Here is a 9,991-nt window from a genome sequence, read left to right as displayed (position 1 = left end):
CTCTTATATGTAAGTAACAAGCACTCCCTCTAGTGAACTTCTGTGGGATTTGGTGCTTTAACTATGGAAGGTACAGAACAGAGTTAATAGGTATAAGTGACAACTTCCACAAGACTCTCTGTTGAAGTCAGAAAAAAGGTACAAACTTTTAGACATGATAGATAGTCTATATGGTCAACAGCACAAAGTATTTGACAGAGTTGGGGAAAATCAATGTCTTTCAGTAAAAACCAGATTTACATGCACATTTGCACTCAGATACTGTCCCTTACTGATGTTTACTTTGCAGGTTCATCCTTCTGCCTTGTTGGGGTCATATCCTTTACTGACCTTCACTTCAGACTCTGAAAGCCAAAGAAAGACATTTCATTTACTCATTTAAGTATCTCATTGAAAAAATAAAAATGAGAATAACACATCTGCCCAACTTAAAGGACTGCATTTCAGCAGAGACAGTTTACCCTTTCTATACTGTAGCACTGATGCTTGATTACATCTTTCAAAAGGTGTGTACATTATCAGTACTTCCTCTTGTCCATTTAAATATAATGTTTGTAACAGTTCTTTTGTGTATATCAGAAAAATAGTCTGTGAAAGCTTTTAAAGTTGTGGCTGATGTCCTATCACAAGTAACCTCAATGCTGGTATTTTGTAAGTTTTCTGAGCATTGTTCTAGTCTTTGAGTTTAAAATACGAAATATTGATTTCTGGCACAGTCTTGAGCAGTGGGGCTATTATTATGCACAGGATTCAAAATTATCACCATATGCAGGGTCTCCCTGTGCTGCTGCTGAAACTCCCTGGAACATATCTGGCTTAGCTTTGTGCGCTCCCAAGGGCAGGTTTGTAGAAGAAGGTGCGGCATACAATGCAGGGGCTCTCAGACTACAAAGCACACACTGTTTCAAATGTTGTCAGTAGCAGTAGTTCCTTATTCTGTGTTTATACCACTACTTAACCATAACAGAAACAGAGTAGGACCAGCAATTACCAACATCTGTGGTGTGAAATAGCAGCTTTGCACAACAGCTGCGGTCTTGCTGCAGCTGCAGGATTGATGGTGACCTCCTGCACTGAAGTCAGTGCTGCTTCGAAGCCACTATTTACACCCAGCCTGCTGCTGAAGGTTTCTGCAGTCACAGTTTCTTAGATGGTGGAATTCTACCCAAGGCTGCACCTGGAGCCGTTTTAAAGCGGTGGAGCAGGGGCAGGTGAGCACAGTCAGCCCTGCTCTGCCTTCCAGGGTCAGGGTGGCCTTGGCTGTGCCCTCGTGTCCTGGGCTGACAGAGGGAACACATGGAGTGCGTGTCCTACAGAGTGCGTGTTCTGTGAGGAGCAGCTGAGCGAGCTGGGGGTGTTACGAATGGAAAAAAGGAGGCTCAGGAGGGACTTTATCACTCTCTAGAGCCATCTGAAAGGAGGCTGTAGCCAGGCGGGGCTCAGCCTCTTCTTCCAGGCAGCCAGTGACAGGACAAGAAGAAATGGCCTAAAGCTGTGCCAGGAAAGGTTTAGGTTGGAAATTAGAAGGAATTTCTTCACATAAAGGGTGACTAGATACTGGAACGGGCTGCCCAGGGAGGTGGTGCCGTCACCTTCCCTGGGGGTGTTTAAGGAAAGGCCGGACGCGGCACCCAGTGCCATGGTTTATTGCCACACTGGTGCCCAGTCCCAGGCTGGACTCGGTGACGCACAGGTTCTTTTCCCACTGAAAAGATTCTGGGCAAGGGGGAACACGGCCATGCAGCGAGTCCCAGCTGTCCCCAGACTCCGGGTGTGCGCTCGGCACGGCTCGGCACGGCTCGGCTCGGCACGGCTCGGCAGGGCAGGACAGGGCAGGGCACGGCACGGCACTGGAGGGTCCCAGCGGGGGCCGGGATCGCGGGCCGCGCGTCCCGCCCCGCCGCAGGGCGGCGCTGTCCCGCCGCAGGAGGCGCTCCCGCGGGCCGCGGCCGCGCGGAAGCGGAAGCGGCGGCGGCGCACGCGGGGTGGCGCGTCCCGGCGGCTGCGGGTGAGGCGGGCGGGGGTCCCGCCCGGGCAGCGGGGCGGGGGGCGCGGGGCCGGCTCTGCCTGCCGGGGGACGCGCCTCAGCCGGCGGCGGGGGTGCGGGTGAGCTCCGGCATCGGCCAGGGGCGCTTTTCCCGCGGGCGTCTTCCCGGGGTGTCCCCCCGCCCGCCGGCCGAGCTCCGCCCGCCGGGGGCAGCTGCCGGCGGTGGGCTCCGGCTCCGGTGTGATCCGCGGTGTTACCCAGCCTTGTCCTGCGGAGGCTGCTCGCTGCTGCCGGCAGAGAGGGGCGCTGGGGCTTCGGGCTTTTAAATAAAAGGGGCGCTTTTCTCTCGTTGCAGACACTTTCCAGGTCTTCCTTCCGGAGAACGTGAGATCCGCCTCGGCGCCAGCCTGCTGGGGTGCACTGGTTGTTAAGTAGATTTGGGGGCGGTGTGACTTCGCGCCGCCAGTCCCTTCCCTCCTGAGAAAGGGTAGCTGCTTTCTGAGCAATCACATACCAACATCATGTATTCCTAAGACTGTCATCAGCTTCTAGTTTTCTATTCAGTGGCCTTACAGAGATTTAATTACTTATAGGCTCTGGTGGTTGTAAAGTAATTTAAGATGTTTGTACTACTCGGTTGTAATTATCTAATACACTCTTGTGTTAAGAGACTTCGTTTTAACTTGGGAATGGTTAAATCGCCAAAGAATTAAATTATTTATGGATAAGGGCTATTTTGTTTGACTACTGTTGGCCTGCAACTTAAACTTGCATCTTTTATTTTTTTATCCTATGCTTTTTCTTTGTTATGGCTGCTGCAACAATAGTTCATGATACATCAGAAGCTGTAGAGCTCTGTGCTCCCTGTGGGTTATACCTTAAACCCATTACAAAAATGACCATCAGTGTGGCACTTCCTCAGCTGAAGCAACCGGGAAAATCCATTTCGAACTGGGAAGTGATGGAAAGACTGAAGGGGATGGTGCAAACTCATCAGTTTTCCACTCTGCGGATTTCTAAAAGCACAATGGATTTCATTAGGTTTGAAGGAGAAGTTGAGAACAAAAGTTTGGTTAAGTCTTTTCTGGCATGCCTTGATGGCAAAACAATAAAGCTGAGTGGCTTCTCTGACATTTTAAAAGTGCGTGCTGCAGAATACAAGATTGACTTTCCTACCAGACATGACTGGGACTCATTTTTCCGTGATGCAAAAGATATGAACGAAACCTTGCCTGGGGAAAGGCCAGACACTATTCACCTGGAGGGTTTGCCTTGTAAGTGGTTTGCAGCAAAGGAGACTGGCTCAGAAAAGCCAAGTGAAGAAGTCCTTATAAAAGTTTTCCAGAAATTTGGAGAAATCCGTAACGTGGACATACCCATGCTGGACCCTTACAGAGAAGAGATGACTGGCAGGAATTTTCACACTTTCAGCTTTGGAGGCCATTTAAACTTTGAAGCCTATGTTCAGTACCGGGAGTATGCAGGATTCATCGAGGCCATGAACGCCCTGCGAGGGATGAAGCTGATGTACAAGGGCGATGATGGCAAAGCAGTGGCTTGCAATATAAAGGTGAGAGACTGCAGTCTTTTGTGTGGGAGCCCACATGAAGGGCTGAGTACAAGTAAATGTTACTTCCATAGTGCTTGAATCCTTTATCTGTATACCGCAGTGATGGCAACGGGTGACATTGGCAGCATTAATGTGGCTTTATGGGACAGACATAATACAATTTTAAAGGAAAATGTTGGTAGAAAAATGTGTTAGTTGACTATGTATTTAATCACATTACTCAAGTGAGTGGGGTTTTGTTTTTTTTTCCTTAACAAGATGGTTCTAGAAATGAGAACTGTTGATGGAAGGATCAAGTTTATGAACACGATTTTCTAAATTGCTTTAGAAAATAATATGTGTTTATAAATCACAATTTCACTTAAAATTCCAGTTCTGAACAAGTTCAGACAAATTTCACCAGAAGATTGACTGTAAAGTGCATTTTTCTTCCATGTGTTCACTACAGAGAGACATTTTGGGGAAGAATTTCACCATATCTGTATTTGGCTCCTGCATTGATTGCTAGGGCTATCAGTCAAAGGTCAGAACTAAAAAGTTTAGTAGCATGTGGCCTTTCTGCTCTGGGAAATACACAGTTAATCGTTAGTGTACCTGATATACAGGAAGGCCCCACAAAAATTTAAATGATAATTTTCATTTGTAGCACAGCTTCCTCTAAATTTCCTATGCTTGTTTCATAATATTTACGTACAGAGTTTTCCAGAAGTAATTTTCTGTAATCTCATTGTCTTAGAAATAACAGCTGTGACAGGAGAGAACAAGGCAGTCTGTTCAGATGTAGTGTCTTTGAAAGCATGGCCTCAAGAAAACTTACTCTTTTTGGGGGTGGTCTGTACATTTACATATTGGTTGAGTAAAATGTTTGTGGATGTATTTTGGTGTGCTCATTAGTCATTCATCAAACCAGGGAGTGTATTTCAGAAAAAAACCTTGAGTATTCCTTTGTACAATGTGGGAACATACAGATATTTATTCAAATTGTAGTTTAGCCAGTGTAAGTAAAATACTGTAATCTTTTATCTTGTTATCAAAGCTTGTCAGTTGTGAGATAGAAACTGTGCCTTGACCTGGTGAAACTCAACCTGTCATTTACGTGCAGGAGATCAGGGTTCCCAAATTTAGTATGGCTGTGCAAGAAGAGTCATGCCTTCCTGGCAGCTGCCCTGTCAGGGCAGCAGCTCTCTGTCATACAAGGTCACCACACCTTGTCTGTACCTTTTGTCCTCTCAGTCTGTTAGTGAAACATAATTTTGCATGAAACCTGAGAAGATTAAACTGCAGAGGCTGTGCTCCTTGTTCTCTGCCCCATGGTTCAATGACCATGGGTCTGTGGAAATGTGTTATAGATCCCTGCCTGCACTCAGAATTGGAGATTAGGACACTAGGGCTGCCATGTCTGGTGGTGTCCTGTTCCAGCACGCAGCTGGACATGACCAAGGTGTGTTCATATATCCTGGAAGCTGAGTGCCTCTGAAGTCTCATTTTTCAGATGTGTGTGTATTTCTTTTCTTTTCTTTCTGTTCCCATGACTTGGGGTCTTCTCAATTGGGTAATCTTGGTTTTAGAATTGGTGGGGAGCCTTGAACCAGGTGCTGAATGCTGTAGGACTATGTCTTCCGCTGAATTTAAGGATCACAGTTTTAGACAGAAAGGAAGGCCTTTATTTAAACCTCTTTCTACACAGTGCTGTACAATCGCTAACAGCTTGCATTAATAAGAGTTCTGTACATGCCTATTCTGACACATTGAAAACATTGGACAGACAGAGGCTCAGCCACACTGGGGTTTATTTTTGGTTGTGAGACACAGAAGTGGTATCTGATTTTGCTACTTTTGTGCACACATTTAGTACCCAATTACCTGATTACAACAGGTTCTCTATGTGCCCAGCTGTTTTCTCTGGGCACATAGAGAAGTTCCCTTTGTTTTGAAGAAGGTTTTACACATCTGATTGTACTTACACCAAAGTCTATGTTAAAATTGTCATGTTGTAATTTTTGATTATTTTTCTGTTTCCTTAAAACTGTTTTCAATTGTATCATGTAAAGGTTTCTTTTGACTCAACAAAACATCTCAGTGATGCATCAATTAAGAAGCGTCAGCTTGAAAGGCAAAAGCTTCAAGAGCTTGAAAAGCAGAGAGAAGAACAAAAACGTAAAGAGAAAGAAGCTGAGGAGAAACAAAAAGAAGAAGAAAGGTATTTGTCGTTTATTGTTCAGTTATAGTTTTAACAATCAGGCCTAACAAAACTGCTCCTTCATATCAGCATCAGAAGATAGAAAACAAGCACAAATTGCATGTAGCTAAAGTGAAGCACTTAAAGCTGAGTGTGGTTTAGTTTACTATTTATGCATATGTTCAGTTCAAAATATTAAACCGGCAAAATATTCAGAATATTTCCTAAAATTGTTGCCATTAGACACCTAGTTTCAGAGACCCTTGGCCTTTAGCAGAAGCTACCATTTTGTCCTAATCACAGAAATAAAACCCACCACCACTGCACACATTCATTGGCTTAATATTCTTGCTGTGATAATTCTCTGCCCAGCTGCCTCATGCGTTGTTATTGTCTCTGGACAAAGTTCAAAACACAATTCTTTGCTGTAGCAATTTTTTTTCTTTGAATTCCAATTGTATTTAAAAATAGACAGAATATGACTGTTTGCTATCACAAGTAACGTTAAAATGTTACGTTTTCTACTTCTGTTCTTCATCAACATGACTTATTTAGAAATAAATTTACTTGAAGTATAAAATGTACTATACATACAATAGGATTTTGAAATTGTGCTTTGCCTAGATAAGGCAAGAATATTTATCTCTTTAGGAAGCAGAGGGAGCTTGAAGAATATGAGAGAGAGAGAAAAAGAGAAGAAAAGCTGCGCAAGAGAGAACAGAAACAGAAAGATCGTGAAGTTCGACGAAACAAAAAGCAACTTGAAAAGCTTCAAGCTGAAGAACAGAGAAAACTTCAAGAGAAGATAAAGCTAGAAGAAAGGAAGCTCTTGTTAGCTCAGAGAAATCTTCAGTCCATTAGACTAATTGCAGAACTGCTAAGCAGAGCAAAGGTAACTTCATTATTTATTTCACAAGCTAATGAAGAGCCCAACAGAACAAAGCCCTTTGCTGGCTTGAGAGGAGGTGGGAAGCATTGTTCAGTAAACACAAGGTTTACTTCTCTGCAGCTGCTATTCCTTAGACCAGAATCTCAGAAAAGCACAATGAAACAGTGTTTGTCTCTTGGTAAGATATGCACTTTTAGGTAAATGGTAAGTGAGCTTGAACCTAGAGTCCTGAATAGCATTTTTTATCTGTAAATTAATTGTCAGGTTTTCTTAAGTCCAGTAGAAGAACATGTGAGCATGATGAAGTGAGCTAACTACAGAGAATAAAATGCAAGACTCCTTTTCTAATTATGGTTTGGATGCTGTTTCCCATCTGCCTCACAGCATTCTGTTCACCGTTTTTGCAGTATCAAAGCAACTAAAGTAATGAACTTTCATTAGTCTGTGTTTGAAATGTGCAGAATGTTTCTTCTGTTGGAAAAGTACTGTCAGAAAAGGTTTCAAATGTTAAATCCTGTCTCTCTAACAGTATTGTTATTTTTTTCACTGAAACACTGAAGCTTAAGACTTGGATGAAACCATATTAGGGTGTACTAAATGTGAAATATTTTCTATAGAAATGAAAATCTGCGTGGAAAAGCATGGCTTTTTTTCTTGATGCCAGTGCACTTCAGGAGTGTTTTTGAACTCACAATGCTATGTACAGATCAGTTACATACTAGAAGAAGGGAGAAATGCCTTTTGCAGGCTTTTTAACTTTGTAGCTGTGGAATAGAAAGGTTGTCTGATGAAACAGAGAGTGTGTTTCTTTCATTTAGAGAATTCTGAGGTCTATACTGAGCCACTTGACTAGGTCAAAATAGAAAAAGGTTTGAACCTTTTCCAGTATCGTGACCTTTTCCAGTATTGTGAATTTTTAAGGTGGTTGACAAAATGACAATCAGTTTCTACATAATAATTGTCCATTTAATTACTTGCTGTTTTTGTGGACTTAAAGTCATCTACGGGCCACAGATGACAATAATCTAAAAGAAGTTATTTTCAATAAAATTTAAAACCTTTTTAATTTGACTGAATTTTGAAATCTTAAATTTGACTGAAACCTTCACGTTTTGACCCTCATAAATATATTTCAATTCTGCAGATTTCACATGTTGTTACTTTTGTTATATTGAGGAGACATGAAGACAAAATTTCCTCTCAAGAATTTTGAGCAAATAATGTTTCAACTCACAGCAGTTTTGGATTAATGGGTTTTCTTGTTTGATTGGTTTTGATTTTTTTCCCTTTGAAAAGGAAACACTGTTTTATTTTGGAATGGCTAAGTTCTGTTGATTAGATTTTATTGCCACATTGCTGCCTTTGTGTTATGTTGTAACTTGGAAGCAGGAGCAGGTATTTTTTGTTCACTCTTCCATTTGACTGTTTTTCAGGCAGTAAAGCTTTTGGAGCAAGAGCAGAATGAAGAAAAGATTTGTCTTCAGCAGATAGAGGAGACACGAAGGCTCCAGGAGGCTGAGCTTAAACGTGTGGAAGAGGAAAAAGAGAGAGCACTGGGGTTGCAGAGAAAAGAAAAGGAACTGAGGGAGAAACTACTGAACAATCTTCTGAGCAAGAAAATGGATGCAGTTAATCAAAACAAAGAAGAAACCAAAGCATCTCAGACTGACATGCTGAAAAGCCCTAGCACTGTTCCCCACACTGTGTCATCCAGCTGCATCACTTCTACCTCAGGACAGGCTGTTACAGGCAAACTGGCTCCTGGCTCTCAAATAGAAGTAGCATCCCCTGAAAGTGTAAACACTCAATGCAAGTACTTAAATGGCAACATTCATGACAAAGTTCATGTCAAAGAAGGTCAGAATCTTCCTACTACAGACTCTGAGAGGTGCTCTGACAAAAGAGGTTTGCGGGTACTTTCATGTGTTCCCACCGAAAACCAGGACCAGAAGAGCCTCTCTAGCTATGACCAGAGCACTTGCAAGAAGGACTTGCCCTGTGAGCAGGACAAACGTGGAACAGAGCCAAGGAGAAGAAAGAGCCATTCATGTAGCAGCATAAACAGTGATGAGAGTAAGGGTAGGCGGGAGAGCAGCAGGCACAGAAGGGATGCGAGTTACCGGGACGAAAAGCATAGGAAAGACAGGCGGTATCACAGACACTCCAGCAGAAGTTACAGCCCTCGGCGAAGCCGCAGTCCTCGGCGAAGGAGCACAAGCCGCAGGCGTTCCCGCTACAGAAGAACGCGCAGCAGGGAGCGGAGGCGGGACAGAAGAGAAAGGAGTTGTAGTCGCAGAAGTGTGAGCAGGAGACGAAGGCACCGAAGGTGATCGCTGAATAAGCAGAGGAGTACTTACCCAGAGTGTGTAATGGAGGCCTTGGCTCCTTTGAAAGGCTATGGTAGGACAAAAGGGCCACAAAATTGGACGCCAGACCTCATTGGTGTGACTGCTATAGAAAACACAATTGTTTGAACCAATTCTTAGCTTGCATCTAGTCCCTGAAATCAAGAAAAGAGATGCCTGATTTTTTTTACCTTCCTTCCTTTGTTGTCTCTTTCTAGGTTTCTACCACAATATAGGTATAATCACCTGTGCTTGTGCTCAAGTTCCTAAAATGCTAAAAGGCAACCTGTTCTCTTCAGTTTCAGTTTTCTAAACCTTCATTTTAATGAATTTCATTTTTATCACCTAATTTGGCTTAAGAAGTACATGGGTGCCAGCTATAGGAACTTCAGAGGTAACAAGCTATTACATACAGATTTGATTTAAAGTGTTTCCTGGTGCATTCAGTGAACTCATGTTTAACAAAGTAGAGTTTTTATTGACTGAGATGGATAGCAGGACTTTGATATTTTTTCTTAAAACTGACTATAAAGTAATGCAGGATACCTTTTAAACTGCTTTGATTCCTTCATATGTCTGTATGATGCCAAGCTTTGTGGCCCAAATTATTCTGGCATGTAATGCCTTTGTTATAATACTTTCCATGTAAGAGAGGCACACCTGGTGTAGGAAGTAACAAGCAGTGCTAAAATGGTTGAAAGTTGTTCTGATATTTTTGTTGACATATTTGGCTTTGTAATTATGTCAGGTGGCATAGGACTACTTGAAACTTTTTTTCAGGTACATAAAGAGCTAAACATTGTCTGGAAAAAGGGGCCTTCTTGCTAAATTATTTTTACTTGTGTGGTTGAAAAGTAAGGCTGCAGTGTCTCTTGTTAAATCAATTTAAGAATACTTTTGCTTTTAAAATGCAGCTCAGGAATATTAAAAGCTATAATGTTAGAGTGAAAGAGTTTATTTTGCATTTTTATGGTAAAATTAAAAAGAAAACTGTTTCCAGTGAACTGAAGTCGCTGTTTTC

General features: G+C 42.6%; 1 protein-coding gene across 4 annotated transcripts; it reads left to right on the top strand.

The window, feature by feature from the left end:
* Positions 1-1,915: 1,915 nt before the first annotated feature.
* AKAP17A (A-kinase anchoring protein 17A) lies at positions 1,916-9,979 on the top strand. 4 transcript variants are annotated; one of them, XM_072931919.1, is made up of 6 exons: positions 1,916-2,008; positions 2,343-2,474; positions 2,815-3,557; positions 5,609-5,757; positions 6,388-6,628; positions 8,059-9,979. In XM_072931919.1, exons 3-6 carry the CDS (start codon positions 2,883-2,885, stop codon positions 8,953-8,955), a joined length of 1,962 nt encoding a protein of 653 aa, XP_072788020.1. In that variant the 5' UTR covers positions 1,916-2,008; positions 2,343-2,474; positions 2,815-2,882; the 3' UTR covers positions 8,956-9,979. The 4 variants fall into 4 exon arrangements, with proteins under 4 accessions (XP_072788020.1, XP_041573119.2, XP_041573124.2 ...); XM_041717185.2 differs by having other exon boundaries at positions 2,343-3,557; XM_041717190.2 differs by lacking the exon at positions 1,916-2,008 and having other exon boundaries at positions 2,113-2,371.
* The last annotated feature ends 12 nt before the right edge of the window (positions 9,980-9,991 follow it).

The sequence above is a fragment of the Taeniopygia guttata genome, chromosome 1 (assembly GCF_048771995.1).
Source record: "Taeniopygia guttata chromosome 1, bTaeGut7.mat, whole genome shotgun sequence".
Classification (NCBI taxonomy): Eukaryota; Metazoa; Chordata; class Aves; order Passeriformes; family Estrildidae; genus Taeniopygia; species Taeniopygia guttata.
This window is presented reverse-complemented; position numbering and strand designations above follow the sequence as displayed.